This window comes from Podarcis melisellensis, assembly GCF_964234715.1.
Source record: "Podarcis melisellensis genome assembly, chromosome: 12".
Taxonomy (NCBI): Eukaryota; Metazoa; Chordata; class Lepidosauria; order Squamata; family Lacertidae; genus Podarcis; species Podarcis melisellensis.
The window spans coordinates 27,999,451-28,018,890 of record NC_138544.1 but is presented as its reverse complement, the minus strand read 5'-3'; the positions used below and the strand labels follow the sequence as shown (position 1 = coordinate 28,018,890).

The window sequence follows — 19,440 nt, the reverse complement described above, 5'->3', positions numbered from 1 at the left end:
TTTATATGAGCCACCCCCAGTGCCTACGTTCTTGAAATACAACCTGGCAATGCTAGTTTGCCCCAGGATGCAAATTTCAATCCTTTGATACTAGCAGAACAACATGGACTAAACTCACATATTTGGAGACAGGCCACAGTCCTATGGTAATAACACACATTTCACATATATAAGAAGGAGAAGGGCTCAGAAATACCTCCCTTCTATGGGACCTTTTGAAATGTTGCCTCAGCACCATGATTCTACCTAGGGTGACTGTTAAGTGTGCTGGCGTGGTTGCTCGAGAGCGAACAGGCAAGACCCCCATTGGTCTTTTCAAAGGCTTTATTATCGGTGCAAAAACATTCACAGTGCAGAACGTCTCAATTCCATGTCTTGCTCAGTCACTAGCAGAATCTGGGAGTGGGCGGTCCTTAAACTTTCCCCAGCAGAGTAGTCTCTTGACCCCCATCCTACACCTCCCCTCTCTGTGCGTAAACCAACTGCGCAGAGAGGGCGTGGGCAACGGGGGACCTGCCTCCCCTCCCCCGCTTTGCTCCTGCTCGGTGCTGTGGCTCTCCCTTGCATCCTCTGAGCCCTGCATCCCTTCCCCACTGGAGGCGTGGCTTCCCTCCTCCACGGAGGAAGTGCTGCTTCTCACCATCTTTGGAGGCTCCTTGTAACCCAACTGCCCTTCCACCTCTCACCTCTGAGCTGATGGCAGTTCCCTGGCAGTGACGTTCATTGGGAATCTCATATTCCACCTTCTGCTTCTTAAATCTTGAACAGAAGGTAACAACTGCACTAGCAGAGTGAAATTGAGAGAGGAATTTCTGTGTGCGCACCAGGGTCAGAACCAATCTTGGGTTGGATGTGTGGTTGCCCTCTCCAGTGAGCTTTCGGAATTCCCACCTCGGTTCACGTTTGGGTCCACCAGGACAGAAAGGGCTATAATAGGCTTCCTGTTTAGACTGGGACTTTCCCTGAACAAGAGAGTCTCCCTGGCTCTGCTTTGTTTCTCCATACTCCTCTGCCCTGCTTCCCTGGCTTATCTCTGTCTATGATTTCTCTAGGACGCTTGGCAGCTCTATTACTAGCATTAGCAATCCATGTGCCATCAGGAGCCACATCCACTACAAAATGTTCTGTTCCATGGGCATGGCGTCTTCACAACGGCTTTGTTTAGTCACAAAACCTCTGCTCAGACCATGCAATTTTTTTTTCTAAACACAGGAGCTTATTTTCAGTTTCTTTTTGTACTCTCCCATGGCGCTCAGACACACATGTCTTCCTAGCTATATGAAGCTGGCAACATCAAAAGCAAAACTCTGAGTATAGAAAATGTTCCAGAAACTATCAGCTCTTATTTTCATTCTACGTTCCTTGAACATTAAAAAAAAAATGGCAAAGACAATTTCCTTCCCAACATTTTCTAAAGTATTTTTTTGCTGAGTTTGATATATTTTTGTTTCCAAAACGTGGCCTGGAGCACTTTTGTTTCAGAAATTTCTGCAGAATGTCACCACCACAGTTAAAGGCAGCTTTCATTAGCAGATGTCTGATTAAGAAACCCATCCTACAAGAGGCCCTTGGAGGGGGCAACAGGAACCCTTGAGAACGTAAAGAAAACCAGGCTGGATCAGGCCAAAGGCCCATCTAGCCCAACATTACCCTTCTCACTTGCAGTTCCCAGCAGCTGTTGGCAGTGAACATAGCTCCTGTTCTAACAGTCCCAAATGGAGCCCGTCTTTGTGTTCACTGGTGTCCCTCTACCAGTTGCAATGCAACCTCTGTCTTTTTCCAAGTGGCCTGGGAAAGGAGATTTCAGGTGTGCCTTCCGGAAAGACACCTTGCTGCTTGCAGAGCATCAAATGCTACCTTCCTCTCCTTCAAGACACATAGCACAAGACGAGTCAAGCAGAAGTGGCTGGATATGGGCTTAGCAGTTCCGCTACTGCTCACTTATTGTGTGAAAGTGTGACAAACAATCTTGACAGGAATTGCAAGAGAAATTTAGATCAAAGCCTAAACATGAGCAAAAGCAAATGATCCTGCTTGTGTTGACTAATTAACAGTGTACTCCATTTATGCCTTGCAATCACACACCACATACAAAGCAAGATGGGATGTCTTTGTAAACAAGAGCAAAAAATGCACTTAGGGCAAGTACTTATCTTTGTCCTGTGCTTTTTTAAGAATAAAAAATGTTCCTTCGTTACTATTATTTCTCATCAGTCATATTCAGATTAGTTACCTAATTTTAGTCAGGCAACCAAGTGTGTAATAAATGGATGAATTTAGTTGAGTTTAAATCTCCCCATTTAATTATCCTCTGCATTTGTTATTAATCTTAGATGTTTGAAGTATGATGGCAATTTCTTTTCCCCCATGGCAATTAAGGCGGTAGTGGAATTAAGGAGTTAGTGGAATGGTGAAGAACTTCAATCTATCACAGTTTGCTTCAGTGACATATAGAAGCTGCTGGCTTTAAATGTGATGAGATCCGAGGAGCAAGAATTTGTGTTTTCTGAATGGGTAGAAGAAAAGTTGTCTTCTGCTCTTTGGTCCATTTGCCCTTTGCTGGGTGAGTTTGTCTTCTCTTTGAAAAATCAGCAACACATTTCAGCAGTGCTGGAAGTCTCCTCGTTTCCTTTTGGTAATAATAACTGCAGCCCCTCATAATAAGCAGGATGGAGGATGGTCCATTAGAGCCTGTGGGGTACTGCCCTAGTCTGCCCTTAGGCAGCACCTACCTGCCTGCCCCCTTACTTAAGACCAGTCAAAGAAGTAGCAATGTCTGTCAGCTTCCTCCTTAGAGCTGCCTTTGTAGAATTCAGCAGGGAAGAGAATGGGAACATAACCAGAATTAGTTGGCTCCACCTATCCTTGACTTGATTTTATTAATTTTGGGCCCCTACCAGTCACAACTGGCACCAGCTTTTACTGATCCTATGATACAAGATGCAGAGTTCTTTCCAGAAGAGAGGTTCTGAGTTATTGTACAACATCTTTCCGATTCTGTTTAGATGTTTCCAGGAAGGCAAGACTGAGAGCGACGTATCAGTATTTATGGGAATCTGAGACTTGCAAAAGTCCCTTAGTAGAGATAGATTGTTGTTGGGCCTTTTCATGAGATCTGTTCCATTCTGAGTATCTGTAGAGAATCAGAAAGTTGCATAGAGGTTAGCTCCAATTTCCTAATGACTCTGAACCTAAACTTCAAAAGAAGTTTACATTTTTTCCAGTTCGGACCTGTTGCGTCATTGTATAGAAAGGCTTTACTTTAAGACTTGCATTCAAAAAGAATGTAAAGAATAGTTGTCTATTCAGAGTTCACTGGGGTGTATGTGTGTATGAAATCCCAGAAATTCCCGTTGGCACTGTTGAGCTCCATCATAATATAAGAGTTCGTAACAGGATCCTTAGGTAGGGTGATTAAGATCCTGGACCAGGCTGCGCATACCATTCTCAGTCAACCATTGGTGGCACTTTTAAATAAATAAAAGTCAATCTGTGGCTGCCTTTTTAGTGAATATTTGAAGTTACCCTGTACTGAGTTAGATTGCTGGTCTATCTATCCTAATATTGACTATTTTGTTTGGCAGTGGTTTTGGGGGTCTTGTAAAGTTGAGTCTCCCAGCATCTACAACTGGAGATGTTAGGGATTGAACCTGTGATCTTTTGTATACAAAGCATTTGCTCTACCAATGTGCCATGCCTCCCTCACCTCTCCATCCCATGTTGTGACACTTGGGAGTGCATGATGTACCTTCACATGGTCTCAAAGTGTGAAATATGGTGTGGGGGACTGATGCCAGATGGGAGAGTCAATGGAAATTGGGGACCATCCTTTCATGACCAAAAGTGCCTTTAACTTGTGCTCTGATGTGTGGTGGTGGGAGGGAGGACAAGTATAGTGAAACCAGCTGGGGCTCATACATCCCTTTTCAACACTTCTGTATTTTTATTAATAGCAAAATACAATGGTCCTTTTTTCATCTGTGGTCACAGAGGATGTTTGTTTTTGGAAACAAGCAAAAAGCATTTAGGAACAAGTCTTAGGTGGGGGCTGGGGGGTGCCACTAGCTATCAGGAGGTTTGCATAGGCTTCCACTAGCACACTGGTTTAATTGAATCTGGGCCTAGGCTGCATAACCTAATTGGAACCAAGTGTCTTTTTATTTTTTTGCTGTGTCTCTGTGTATCTAATTCATGGTTTTAAAACTGATTGGAAACTGGTAGTGGACAGGTTATTGGGTTTTTTGCATTTATTTTATCCCTCCTTCTCCCAGATATTTGATTACATGAGATATGTCTTAATTATTGAACTGCTGATCATGCTTTTTGTAATATTACAATGTTGTTGTCATTGTTTTAAAATTTAATATGGTTTAAAATTGTTGTGAGTTGCCCAGAGACCATTTGGTATTGTGGCAACTAACAACTTTAATTAATTAGTCTTATAAATAATGACATTTGCCGTATTTAACAATCACAAGGAGAAAGATAAAGAATTGCTGTTGCATTTAAATAAAGGAGTTGGATTTGTTCTGAGGACCTCAAGTGCTGAACAAGCTTCTGGTAAATCTAATGCTCTCATATAATATGCTTTGGATTTAATAAAGTCATAACAAGGAAAGTCTCCCTATTTCGTGATGATACTCACACTGATGCAGTTCAGGGATACATCTTCATGGATTGAAGTAGCAAATCCTTTGAGAAGGGTGTTCGTTTTTCAAAAAGCGATTCAAGCTCTTTTTTCTGATTTCTTTCATATGCACTTAACTTCCCTCCATCCTATTGGCTGTTGCAGGAATGTGCTGCAAAACATTTTAACAGTGGCATTCCCTAAGCCTCTTAAGAATGAGCTAAATGATGTTTACCAGTGAGACTCGTGCTGCCTTAGCTTAACTTTAAACCATGGGTGCAGTGTAATCAAGTATTTCCTTTCTTTTTTGATATGGTAAACCAAACAGCTGCCTTTTCTTCTTATTTTTCCTCCTGAGAAATTTCACATTAATTTATCCCTTGAAAAGTAGCTCTTTTTTTCTTTTCTTTTTTTTGCTTGCATCCTATTTAAATTCTGATTCTATCCCAAATGACTGCTGTGGAGATAAGCACGTTCTGTATCCCACTTTGCTTTGTTTTAAAAAGATCTCTCTCTCTCTCTCTCTCTGTGTGTGTGTGTGTGTGAAACCAACCCAACTTTTCTAGAAGGCCTTTTTAAATGTCTTCAAATCCCTTTGTGAAATAAAGTCATAATGTGGTAGCAATAATTTCAAAAAGTCCCTCCTTTGTGGCACTGAATTTGTTCAAGCATATTTACATTTGAAACTGCTTGCTGCATGAACGTGGCATTGAAAGTAAAATTATGAACACAGAGGCCTTTTTCCAATCACGTTGCTGAAACCTGCAGTTCCTTATGGCAGCTTTCCTCACTCTCTTTTTAAAAAGCAGATACATATCTTTTTGGCTTGGGAAATAGTATGCTCCCTCAAAGCAGTACACCCCTAGGTTATTGTCAAGGTAATTGTGTTTCCCAGGCTACCTCCCAACCCAATTTCATGTGGTTTTTCTCCCCCCTGAAGAGATGCCTTTTTGTATTGTAATATTTGAAGCACACACATGGAGACATACAATGTGACTGTGATCAGTGCGGTACATACTGCAGGAAAATTCATTTTTTAAAATGCATAATACTCCCTTTTAAAAAAAAAGAGGGTGAGAGTTTACTTTAGTTGATGGAATGAATGCCTTCTTCCCTATTTTGTGAACATCTATGGTCTTAGCAGTGCACCATTTTTGCCGCATTGGAACACAGCATCCAGGCTCTCCTGGGCTTGTAGCATCATCTCCTGCATTAGAAAATTTGAAACTAATTGTTCTATGCATTGAATATGAATGGTGTAAGTTGGTGTCACTGTGGAATTCCTATATGGGGGAAAAGTCTATCTGAGTGCCTTGGAAAAGCTGCCTGACTCTAAGGCTCCATCCTGCAGTATACACTTAAAACAGTATTGTAATGGTTCTAGGGGTTGCTCGTGTGTACGTTGCAGCCACTCCTGGCTAGGTGGCCTGGTTGAACCCTTTCTGTCTGGACAGCCTCTCATCCGTGGCTGCCTCAATCGCTGGCAGAATCCGTCAGTGGGCGTTTTTTGAACTTCTTCCAGCAAAGAAGTTCTTTGACGCCAAGTCTCCTCCTACTCCCCCTGCGCGGAAGTCTTCTGCGCAGGGAGGGTGTGGGCAGTGGAGTACCCATGCTCTCCCCGCTGGTCTCCGGCGAGGAGTCCTGGAGCCTCCTCTCCAATTCCCCCACCTGCCCCCCTTCTCCACTGGTGTTACGCTGATTTCCTTCCCCAGCAGATGGGCTGCCTCTCTCCCTACTGGGACCCTCTCCGGCATCCCTCTGGAGCCTTCCCTCCGCCTCTGGCTCCGATGGCAGTTCCCTGACAAGTATCAATAGTTATGGCTTCCCCAGAGCCCTCCAAATTTATTGTTAAACTACTCTGGGAACTGCATCTTTGTGAGGGGGGTGGAAATCTCTGACAACTCGCAGCACTTTTAACAAATTGCAGCTCCCAGGATTCTTTGGCGGAAGCCATGACTGTTTAAAGGGGTATATTGCCACTTTAACTGTGTGGTGCAGAAGGGACCTAAGATGATTATACTGTATACAACACTAAGTTCTCGCATCGAATGCAACTGATATATAGAAAAGACTCTACGACATGAAAAAAAGAGATCATGCATGTACTTCCGTAAGCAAGGAAAACCTTTAATAAAAATATTTTTTTTAAAAAAGGGAAGAAAATATATTAGCATGCAGTACAGAGACATCACCTTGCCAACAAAGGTCCGTATAGTTAAAGCTATGGTTTTCTCAGTAGTGATGTATGGAAGTGAGAGCTGGACCATAAAGAAGGCTGATCACTGAAGAACTGATGCTTTTGAATTATGGTGCTGGAGGAGACTCTTGAGAGTCCCATGGACTGCAAGAAGATCCAACCTATCCATTCTGAAGGAAATCAGTCCTGAGTGCTCACTGGAAGGACAGATTGTGAAGCTGAGGCGCCAGTACTTTGGCCACCTCATGAGAAGAGAAGACTCCCTGGAAAAGACCCTGATGTTGGGAAAGGGCACAAGGAGAAGGGGACGACAGAGGATGAGATGGTTGGATAGTGTTCTTGAAGCTACTAGCATGAGTTTGACCAAACTGCGGGAGGCAATGGAAGACAGGAGTGCCTGGCGTGCTCTGGTCCAGGGGGTCACGAAGAGTCAGACATGACTAAATGACTAAACAACAACAACAACCTTGGGGCAGTTTGTAGCTTGACCCTAGATGGTTGCTACCATTTAAAGTAGACAGTACTGTGCTAGGTGGATAAGTAGTTTGACTTGGTATAAACAGTGCTATTTTTCTAGAAAAAGAGGTCCAGAACTCACAAGGAATACCTCCCCTGTTCTCTTATAATGGCAATGGCTCCCACCTGAGAAGGGCTGGAACTGAGTTCAGGTGAGTTCTGGCTGAAAAAAAGCCCTGGGCATATGGCAGCTTCCTGCACTCCTGACTTTTTTCTGGAACTTGCAAGGTTGTTCAGTGACATAACAAAATTGTACATAGGCCCTTTCCCAGGAATGTTGGGGCACTGAGACGCATGGCTTTAGTATATCAGAATGTCAAAGCTCATAAAACCAATTGACTTGTTTTGGGCTATAAGCTGCACAGCTACACGTACATAATGCTAGTGAAAGACAAGGAAACCTGTAGCTGTTCCATTTGTTTCCCTGGAACAAGCCCTAGAGTGCTTCAATTGTCTGGCAGATTTGTAACTTCTAATCCATTGATCAAAGAGGCTGACCGTTATATTAAGTAAATGATAAAGAACTAGCTTGCCAACTTCCAAAGGTAATGATTTTAGGCTTTAAGAAATCTGTAGCATAAAAAGCTAACTATTGGGGATTAGCCAATCCTGAAATGTCATTCATTGCACCCACCCACACCAGTCCCCTTAGCCCCACTTTCAGTCATATTCCTAGGGCAGTTTACAAAAATATCCCCTCTCATACTGCCTCATTTTAGAACATCCTGCTACATTTCCTAGCTCAGCGGGCTGCATGTTGCTAATTGTGTGCAACATTTAGAATGTGTGTCATTATCTCCCTATCACATTTTTAAAAATTCTGGAGGTCAAGCTGGAAAAGTCAAGTGCTCTTTTCTTATAGTTGCATGAAGATAGGGTATAGACACCTGCCCATCCATATATCCCCTCTGTCAGAATGCATGCATGTATCTCACTCTGATTATCCAGGCATTGCAAGCAATATATACAACATGACTTTGCTTAAATCAGAGGTGGAGAACCTCAGTTTCTGGGACAAAATGTGACACCCCCCCCAGCTTCTCTCTCAGATCCTCAGAACTCCCCCTTGTCACACCTCCCCTAACCCCAGGATCTGCTTTGCACCCCAGGTGTGTTTACCTAACTGGAATATGTCCTTGAATTATGGTAATTTCTCTCATTTTCCTAAGTGGAGGCTAGAAAGGTGTGTAGGTATGTGTAGAAACTAGCCTACTACATAGTGGTAAAATTTGCTTTTTTGCCTCCACCAACATTTGCCTCTTGAGCTGCCCACTACTGGGATATGGCCTTTGGAAGACTGCCTAGAAAAGAATACTGAAAAAGGTTCTTCTTTATATCCAGCACTGGAATGACAACGGGTTATGCTGAATCTACCCACATGAACAAGCCAGCAGGAAAGGATGGCGCCTTTAGCTGGGAGCAGAAACAACCTGAAGCGTACAGAGGCTCTGAGTTATTGGAAGGCTTTCTGGAAAGGAATGCAGCTCTCAGGCTAAAAAAAAAAAAAAGTTTCCTATCCCTGGCTTACACCTTCTTGCCTACCAGATTTCTTCCCTCCATCCCCACATTCATAAGTCATGTTGTGTTTGTTTCATGATATGTTTTTTCAGGTTGCATCCCATGGCGACCCAGAAGTAACCCAGAAGGGTTACTTCTGGGTTTCGCCGCTCGCACATGCGCAGATGTGCAAAATGACATCACATGCATGCGCAGACATGGCAAATCATGACCTGCGCACGCGCAGATGCAGGTTGCATTCTGCTCATGTTGCAAACGGGACTCCGGAACAGATCCCGTTCGCAACCGTACTTGCAACGTCCTTCAGAAACACTGCTAGCTATTCCCTCCCTGCCATAGCACAAGGGGAAAGTCCCTGACGAAGCCAGTTCCTCTCTTCCCTCAGGAACACCCCAGCTAAGTTCTCTTCCCTTGCCTTATGCAGACAACCACACTTTGCTCCTTGTCAGGCAGCACAACCACTAAGTCGATTCTTAAAGCAGTCAGGGACCAAGAATGGCGAAAACCAACGGCAGCTTCTCTCAGCAGGATGGCCAGAGTGCCTGGTGTCGTGTCTGCTTTGGCAGCCTACCAGCCATCTGGCTACCCTTTCCAGGAATGTGCATTATTGGTAAGTGTCTACTGCCTCCCTGTTCCTCCTTCCCAGCGCCCACAAGCTGGTTGTTTTTGGTATGTGCCGTGAGCAGACTCGGTGGCAGGGCTCCAGCTGCCTCTGCTGATGTAGACATGGTGCCAGATGCCAGCCAAGTGGTCATGGATGGGTGTGGAGGGGGGGGAACAGATTGATCATTGGTTGTGAACTGTGGCAAATCTTGAAACACGGTGGTGTCACACTGATTTCATGATGCTTCTGTAGCCTTTAGCAAACATCTGGGTGTCTCTTGAGCTAATTATGAAAGGGGAACAAGGAACCTTGTTCCCTTTCAACCCCTCCCCCCAGTTTCTCCATAACAAAATATCTCACACATAATTAGACCAAAATTGAGAAGCTAGTGGCAGAGAGAAAAGGGAAGAGAATGTAGATACTATTTTTGTCCCCTTTCTTTGATACACTGTGTCCCCTTCCCCAACTGAATCCAAACCTAAGTGCTGTAATTTCTCTCAGTCGTCTCTTGTCTCATTTGCCTCTTCCTTTACTTCTTTCCATATATTGTTACCCCCCACCATTGCCATTTAGATTGAACTATCCTCTAGGGAAGGACTTTTTCTTTTGATGCTTATGTTAGTGAAGGAACTTGACCTGAATTGGCACAGTAGACAAAGAACTATTCTTATTCTAAGTCAATCAGAGTCATATTGGGTCCAGGGCACAATGATCCTCCCACCACTGGTACCCTTCTCAAGGTACCTGACCATTGCTGTTTAGATGGCAACATAGCATTTTCCAGTTCTTCATGTCTCTGATACAGTGTAGAACATCATTATCTGTAGCCAGGAAAGCAGAATATGTGGGAGATTTGGAGACCCGCTGGTAGCTGTGAGGAGGGAGAGAATGAGTTGAGTTTTTATTGGGCTTAGATTCAGATCACTGGAGATAAACCCTGGGGTCCTAAGGCCTCCCTTCGTATAAAGGGTGAGCATTAAGAGCCACCAAAGTTTCTATTCTGAGCTCAGGAGACAGCTACCACAAGTGGGGAGCTACAAAACCCTGTTGAAAAATCTCCTGTGCCTGTGGGTGGAATGCTGTGCACAACACATTCCCCAAACAAGTTATACTGGGGCAGTATTCAACTCATTTTTGTGCTAGTGTAGGGATTAGAACAGATTTGGGGAGGTGATGGGAGGAGAAGGGCATGTTGTTCTGCCTCGCAAGGAGAAATCCATGCGCTGATAGAAGGATCTGCTAAGCGCTACATTGGATACAACTCTTCATGTCTATTTATTTTCTTGCATCTCTGGGCAAGCCATGTGTACACAACAATATTTGTCTTGGTGGCTTCGAGAGATGGAGAAATTAACCCATTGTCACCACAGCTGCCTCACACCTGCACAAGGTTTTGTTGTATTGCAACAGTTGTAGTGACTTTCTAGTCAGCAAAGGAGAATTTAAAGGAGAGGCAAGGGTGGTTGGAAGGCCCCTTTGCCAGGTTGTGTCTAGAATCGGGTATCATTCTGAGGAATAGTTGGCAAAGGGGGTTGGCAGGATAGTGGCCACCATTACAGAGTGATTGATAAACATTTCGATAAACTTCTTCAAAGTAGAATTCCTTTTCCTGGGAGAGCGGGGGGGGGGGGTGAGGAAAAAAAAGGGAACCTTAGAAACTTCCCCAGAAAAAAGCGTCCTCAGCGCTATTTAACACTAGGTTGCAAAATAAAGCTCCATTGCCGTTTTAGAAAATTGAACTGGGAGGTTAACTATCTGCGTTCATAAATGCAGAGTTGTATCTCTCTGCTCTTTCAAAGGTTCCCATTGCCACACTTTTATTTTGGTGTTACATCCCCCCCTGCCGGCCACACCATGTCAGAATCATGTTGCTGTGCTCAGCGTTTCCCGTGCTCAGCGGCTTCGCTGCAAGTGCAAAGAGCAGCCCCCGGAGACAAATCATTTGCATTACAGATGCAATAAGAGTAAATTCAAAAATGTAATTGCACTTTGCAGTGTGGTTATACATTCAAATGGTTTCAGTATTTGCTCTTGCTGTGGGAGCTCTTTTGTTGATTTAAAAAAAGCAAAAGCAAATGATAGTTCTGACAGAAGTGCTGAGACCTAAGTTATTGTTTGCGTTCAGATCGCTTCAGAGCCTTAATTTAAATACTTTGTGAGCAAGACCTCAAGGGAAGACTTCTCTATTTTTCTCTCCTAAAAAGCTGGATAGTTTTTACATAACCCACATGCAGTATACTTACAGAAACAAATAACAAGTGTTGTTTTATTTTACGTGTGTTGTTTTACCTACAGTATAGTGTAGCACCAACTTTAGCTAGGAGTTCTCAAGTAATAAGGTTAAAGAAATAAACAGACAAATCTGGTTCCCCATCTGGTGCCTCCTGCTACTTCTCTGCATCTAGCAAGTCCATTACATCAGGGAATGATGCTTCCTTGGGCTTCCCTCCAGAGCTGCTGTGGGATGTCAGTTTTTCAGCGGGATTATGGCATGGAAGGAAAGAATTAACCCCCCTCTTCAGGTGCCACAGCGCCAGTCCTAATGGCCCCTCCTTCCTGTGGCAGCAGTTTACAGTAAAAAAAAGTCCCACTTCCAGTGAGCTTTCACCACAGTTTCAACCATAGCTGGTTCCAATATTATTGAAATCTGGTTTAACCTTATACAGTTGTACCTCGGCTTCTGAACGCCTTGGGAGTCAAACGTTCTGGCTCCTGAACAATCAAAACCCGGGAATGTTCCGGTTTTCGAATGTTCTTTTGGAATGCGAACATCTGACGGGGCTTCCAATTGGCTGCAAGAGCTTCCTGCAGCCAATCTGAAGCCGCACTTTGGTTTTGAACGTTTCGGAAGTTGAATGGACTTCTGGAACGGATTCCACTCGACTTCCGAGGTACAACTGTACACATATTTCTTACAGTAACATAACTCGGTCTGAAAGTAGTAAACACACAGTGTTTTGAAACTGAATAGATCAGGGAAGTGTGACACGTTTTCAAATGTTGCCTGGTTTGAACAGAGCAACTGCCCCAAAGTATCTTGGGATCAGACCCTGCATATTTCTCTTTGAATGTCAGACTTTATTCCCATTTCTTCAGAAATGCTTTGTGAATGTAGAGAACCTTGATTTTCTGCATACACAAGGAGGCAGGTAGCCGCGTCTGGAATGGTTCAGCTCCCACAATAAACTATGGTGTTTTCCCCAACCACCCCGTGTCAAAGGACCCTGAGAGTTATTTTATTTGTTTTCCCAAAGACTGTGATTTATGCAGGTTATTAACCAATGTCATAACACACAACTTTGCAGGTGCAGCCCTGCTCTCCTGACCGGTCGCTAATCTCAACAGAAGCTGTGTGCACGCCACGGTTTTCAGTTTCAGAGCTGAAGGGGAGTAGATTCAAAGCTGCTTTGGGAGGGATTGGGTTTCTTCCAAGGCTTCTCATTTATATTTAAAAGATTGACTTAAGTTGTATCCACTTCCCATTAAATTGTGTATGAACTATTTATCACTCGTGATCAAATGGCCGTCTTGATAAATGTAACTTGTCCCTTCTCATAGTAGAGGGAATGCTCAGTGGTTCTGTTATGTAACAGGATATTGGCTATTTGCTTAAAACTCTGTACAGCTTGCTTTGGTGCTCTCTGTATTGCCCAGTGTGAAGAGGTAGCTTGGACAGAAGCCCAAACAAGCTGGAATAGTCATTCCCCCTTAATGATGGATAGAGCCAAGGGAAGTAAGTGCCTAGCTTGCTGCTAGCCTGAGTCAGAATTTATGTATTAGGTTCTTTAACAACTCTAGAACAAGTACGAAATCTGCAGTTGGCAGAATAGCAATTCAAGTAAGAAAATCATAGGAGTTGGATGTTACAAAATGATTTATCTGATTTCTTTTCAAAGAGTCTGGGATTAAGGAAGGCTCACTTGTCTCATAGAGATGGGAGAGAATGTCAGTGTTATTAATGAGAAGCTACTACCTAATTTGCACTTCTTAAACCAATAAATCAAAACATAGCTATTCCTCAAAATGTTCTCTGAATTTTGCGATTCAGTTCTCCAACCAACGTGTACAAAAATGCATATGCGAAGCTTGAGTATAAGCTCCTCTGCATTAGTACTGTCAAAACTCCCACTTCCGGGTATTTTCTCCCACTCTTCATAGGCTTCCAAAAGTCATGAAATGTGACTCTAATCAAGAAAGCAAGTTTCATGAAGAAAATGCACAGGTATAATGGTGTGTCCTTTGCGTGCAGATAATAATCACATAGTGCTAGAAAGTTCTAAATTGTCCTTCCCCACAAACCATGTTTTTTTAATGCCATTTGCACAGCCGTTTACAATGCAATCCTAACTATGTCTACTCAGTAGTAAGTTCTGTTGAATTCAGTAGGAATTACTCCCAAGTGAGGTTAGTAGTACAGCCCGAATATTTGAGAATCTGTCACATTTCAACTGTGCAATTTCCCCCCATTTCTTTGTTTAGTTCTCAGACTTGCTTTGATGTGGAACATTTTTATTTCTTGCCGTGAGTCTGAAGCAAGCAGTGAAGCAGCTTTTGGTTGTTGAACTGTTTGTGTGTGGATGCACCTTATTTAGATAGCGTGTGCAAATTTGTCATTTTAAATTTTGATTGTGGGTTTGGGCCCCAAATGTTGGAAGTGGCCTGGGCCCATCTGGACCTCTGAGAGGCCCTGCTGGCAGCACTTCTGTAAAAAGCCTTGCCCTTATTCTTTCAGCTGACATCCAATCCTCTGTGTTTTACACATTGGTTAAGAACTGCTCTGCTTTCCTGGGGTTTTAATGCTCCCTAGCACGGCTTTGATTTTTCTGCAGCTTTTAATCTGCTTCTGGAACAAAGAGATTTCCATTTATATGAATCACAAAATGTATTTCTCGATTATGGGTTGTGAAATAGCAAGGTAGAAAATTTTGCAGATTCGCTCTCAAAACAACGAACAAACTTGATTTCCTGCTAAAGGAAACACCTCTAGAGGGCGGTGTAGCATTGCTGTTTTGTGATCTTGGTTTTACATCTGAGTTTAGTGGTAAATAACCAAATAAAATCTTCTAGGGTGGTATTTGCCATAATGCTCTAACTAATGACTGTAAGGACCAATGAGAAATTTGTTTTAGTTGTTCCAACAAGTGTGGTGATTGTTTCCATAGTTCGAAAACACCTGAAGTCTTTCAAGGAGCCTTCATGAAAAAACATATTTTAATATAACTATTAAATGCCCATTTATTCCAGATCAGTCCCATTATACTCAGTGAGATCTGCTCTAGGATATGTGGATTGTATGTTGGAACATTTTATCATATGTCAGCTCATAAAAATGTACGAACTGGAGTCAGGAAGACAGGACAAAATTACTTTGTCGGAGGGAAATGTCATAGCAAAGTGGTAAAACTACATATTGGCTCTCTGCCCCAGCCCTTGTTCAAGGTGTATGCCCACATTTCTAGGGGATAACTTTTAAATCTTCCATTGCTGTATTCTCTTGGTAGTATCCAACTATGCTATATTCAGAGTAGACTCATTAAAACCAATGGCCCTTCGTTGGTCATGTCCATTATTTCCAGTGAATCTACTTAGAATAGGACTAGTATTTGGTATAGTGGGTGATGTCTGATGTTAGTCATACTCAAGAGTCCATTAATTTTGATGGGTCTACTTCTTTGTATATCTTAGTTGGATATCAGTTAACATATTTATTTATTAAAAATAAATAGCCTCACTTTTCTTCTTCAAAAAATGAAATAGAGGTGGTTTTTTTTTAAATAAAAAATAAAACACCATACAGTGCACACTCACACACACATGACCTAAGAGCAAAACAACAATTAATAAAACAGCACCCGTGGAGACAAGATCATCAATGGTACCCCACAGGGATGTGTGCTAAGTTCCTACCTGTGCTCATTGTACACATATGATTGCATATCTTCAGATCCATCCACAGTAATTATTAAGTTTGCAGATGATACTACCATAATGGGTCTAATTGCAGGTGGAGATGAAACAACGTATGGGGGGAGGTTCAAAAAGTATCTATGTGGTGCTCAGAGAATAACTTGCACCTAAATATTAGTAAGACAAAGGAGATGGTGTTGGACTTCCGGAGGAAGAGAGGGGAACCTGCCCCGCTGTATATTGGGGGGGGGGGCGCTGTGTGGAAATTGTCTCCTCATTTAAATTCCTGGGAGTTTACCTTAGTGAGGACCTCACTGAAAAATCACCATAACCCAGGTGGTCAGAAAGGCCCAACATTGACTCAGGGTCTTGTGAAAGAATAATGTTAAACAACAATTGATGAACTCTTTTTACCGGTCCACAATAGAAAGTGTCCTTTCAAATTGTATTACAGTGTGGTATGCTGGCTTGACAACCATGGACAAAAAAATCTCTACAGAGGGTGGTGAATACAGCCCATGATATCATGGGCTGTCCCTTGAGTCCGCTAGATGACGTTGCAAGGGATCGTTGCCTTAGGAAAGCGAGAAAAATTCTCAGGGATGACTCACACCCAGGCCATCACCTCTTTAATCTTCTACCCTCAAGCAGGAGATATAGAAGTATAATCAGCTGTACCAACAGGCTAAATAATAGCTTCTATCCATGGGCTGTTAGGCTGTTGAACGGAAAATAACATAGCAAAATTGACTTGTGAGGTGGTGTGTTGTTCGATAAGCACACAGAGTGCAACGAGACTGAGTGTTTGGGGCGGGGGAGGAGAGGCTCATTTAATTTCATTGTACGCAGGTTGTGCAATGACAATAAAGGTATTATTATTATTATTAGTAGTAGTAGTAGTAGTAGTATAACAAGCTGAGGGAGTACTCAGTTGTGTTTCAACAAAATGTCTAAATTAAGAAAGTGCTAGTGCCTGAGAGGATCTCATTTGATAGAACATTTTACAAGATGGCTGCCGTATTGTTTTATTAGGAACGCCTCCACCACCCAGGGCATTTGTAGTTTTTCTTTTGAAACACAACCTATGACTTTCTCCTCCAGAAGCCAGCACAGTGTCACAAGATTCTTCTATAGCTGGTGTTACAGACAAATGTGTCAAGTCCAATGTGTCGTTCTCCAGTAACTGTAAGTTTTTAATCCAGAGTTTAAAAATTCTCGGTACAGAAACGTTCTGAAGGGAGATGGCTATCTTGGAACTTTTCAGCACGACAACACGTTTATGAGGGCTCTCAGATCTCATAACTCCAGAAGCGCTTCAGAAACGAGCAGGTTATGAAAGGTTTCTCTCGCGAGCAAAATAAATGTGCTATTCAGCGATAAATCATGACAGGCTCCTGTTATACCACATAGAGCTAAAGAATGCTAAGCAAATGACTCCCCTCCCCTTCCCACCGTGTGCTTCTGAGCCTCGTTATGAATGCTGGATTCCATTGCTGAGTGATACAAAAGCTACTGTTGCAACCTTTTATTCCCTGGGTGCCCATGAACCCTTTGTGAAGTAATTGAAGGAAATTGATGACATAATTGGGTATATCTTGGGTATCAAGAAGGCTGCAAGGGAAAACCAGAGCATAAAAGTAACCAGCTTTCCAAACCACTTTTACATGCAAGTTTCCGTTTCAACGAGGATTGCTCTTGAAACAGTTCATTGTGCAGGAAGCAATGTTCTTTGGAATGCTACAGTTCATAAGTTCTGGCCAATGCTGTGTGGGAACAAACATTAATCCCCATGGCTAAGAGCTATTAGGTCTAAGCGGCTGGTTATGGTTTTCGACTCTTGTAGAACGTGCGGGGTGGAAATAAAGCACCATTTTCTTCAAGCCTTGAGATTGTCTCTGACAAGAGTTCCAAGAATGGTTTGAAACAAATAAACATTGAAAAGTGAATGCCTTCAAATATAGCCTGGCTTCAGTTGTTTGTGGTCTGGTTATCTCCTGTCTGGACTACTGTAACTCACTGTATGCTGGGCTGCCCTTGAAGATGGTCTGGAGGCTCCAGCTAGGTTGGTAAGTGGGACAGCCCGATGGGACTGTGTGCTACTAGTCCTAAAAATTGTGTACTGGTGGCTACCAGTGAGCTACCAGACACAAATCAATATGTTTATGTTAGCATGTAAAGAAAGCCCTGAATGGCTTGGGACCCAAATACCTAACAGGGCACTTCCCCAGTGTTAATCATCTTGGACCCTATAATGGCAGATGAAGCTTTGGTGCTGGTGCTGTCACTGGGGGTGCCCTGTTAACATTGATTTGTGTCAGGGCCTTCTCAGTGGTAGTTCCCCTTTTGTAGAATGCCTAACCTCATGAGGTGCACCTTTTCCTGTAATTGATTTTTGGGGATCGTATATAAATGGCATACATAAGGAGGTGCTTCTGCCATAAAGAAAAAGCAGAATGGCTGTGTGTGACCAAGGGCAAGATTTTCTGAAAACTTTTCTTGGCATAGGAAACATTTATTGCAAATTCCACCCTTTGGTGATAATTAGAGTTGGCACCAAAGTGAAGTTTTGAGGACAGAACTTGTTACGTATTTCCAAAGACTGGGGCATTTCTGTGCAAGATGCGAGAGGTAAAAAAGAAAAGAAAAAAGGAAGTGGAAAATTAAAAGCTTGCTTAGGATTTTATTTATTTGCTACATTCTTATTGTTGATAATTCTTTTGGTTAGTTACATTTTGATGCCTATGCAGAGATTTTGATAGTAACAAGCTACTGTAGTGTTCTTTGTAAGTAAAAATGTTTAAGCTTTCAATTATTACAATGAAACTATTGGTTAAAAATAAATCTATCTGCAGTTTCCTCTGCAAGTGCTGATCACCTTGGCTTGACCCTCAGTGTTTATGTGTAAAGGTAACAATTATGCAACAGCTGAACTATGTAGACTGGACCTTATTTCCCAGAAAGAACTGCTGTCTTATGTAGTCTGAATTAGCACACTTCTCTGTTTATGAAGCTTCACTTCATAGCTTTACAAAGTGGGAGGGAAGTCCTGATGGTAGCCAAAAATACAGACTTTCGAACATGAGGATGCCAGATGTCATTTCCATCTACTTTGCTGGAACTGTCACTGGTTCTCTGTTAAAACTCCACAGCATGTTATGCGGTGAAATTCCTTGCCACGTTGTAAACTTATGCTTAAAAAGAATTCTAAGGAATAGTTTCCTTAGGATGTGTGCGTGTCAGCTGTTTCAACCCAGAAATTCCTCCATTGTTTCTGCTTTGGATGGATACTAAACCCTATCGTATCGCTGACTCGTCCTGTGTAGTAATCTCATTCCAAGGCTAAATAAATATATACAAGTGGGGCCTTGCAACAAAACGTTGCAGTGTGGAGTGCTTCTGTTGTGGGTTCCAGCCTCTTCTTTCCTTCTCTCTTGTTTTCCTCTTTCCATAAGCATCAATTGACATCCCATGCCCACTGAGTAGGCTCTGTCTGTTTTGGGTTTACCACTCCCTTTGTTTCCCCTCCGCCTAAATGGGGGTTGAATGGAGGCTGGGGTGGACACTCTGGTGTCCGGTCAAAGCTAAATTAAATTATTTCATTTCTCCATTGATGTTTATGGACAGTTCTGTCTTCTGTCATTGGAACACTGAAAAAATAGCTTCTCGAAATGAACTAGGAAGTGACTTAGTCTGACTTATTCTTACTATACAGTCTTGGGTATAGTAAAATAGAAAGGCGGTATACAAATTAAGTGTGAAATGAAATGAAATGGTCCATTCTAATATAGTATAATATTCTCCTGTTCTTCCCCCACTTACTCAATCTTACTTCTCCCTGTAACCACTCATCAGGTTCATCCCCTGACCCATTAACGCAACATCCCATAGTTTTTTCTTTTCATGTGTGTGCATACCTTGAAGTTGCCCCAGATTTACTGAAACTTCCCTGTTGATCATTAGTGGTGTGGCTTTGGCTACAAGACCTTCTCCGCAGTCACCATCATTTCAGGCTGCAGGAAGAGGGCTGCAGTGTACAGGTAAGCTCATGTTGGGAGTGGGCACTCCAGTCCT

General features: G+C 42.7%; 1 protein-coding gene and 1 long non-coding RNA gene across 5 annotated transcripts in view; one reads left to right on the top strand and one right to left on the bottom strand.

Moving 5' to 3' along the window:
• Positions 1 to 19,440, top strand: part of HDAC9 (histone deacetylase 9) — a 427,895-nt gene that overhangs the window by 80,136 nt on the left and 328,319 nt on the right. For 2 of the 4 annotated variants that reach the window (XM_081883159.1, XM_081883157.1), the window contains exon 1: positions 9,323 to 9,468. The exons of 1 other annotated variant lie outside the window; for it this stretch is intronic. In XM_081883159.1, the coding sequence (XP_081739285.1) occupies positions 9,354 to 9,468 (115 nt within the window). In that variant the 5' untranslated portion in view covers positions 9,323 to 9,353. Of the gene's footprint in view, positions 1 to 9,322; positions 9,469 to 19,440 lie in introns of those variants that run through there. One more of the 4 variants, XM_081883162.1, reaches the window with a different exon arrangement.
• LOC309353896 overlaps positions 1 to 19,440 on the bottom strand; it is a 356,834-nt gene that overhangs the window by 281,273 nt on the left and 56,121 nt on the right. The window lies entirely within an intron of this gene.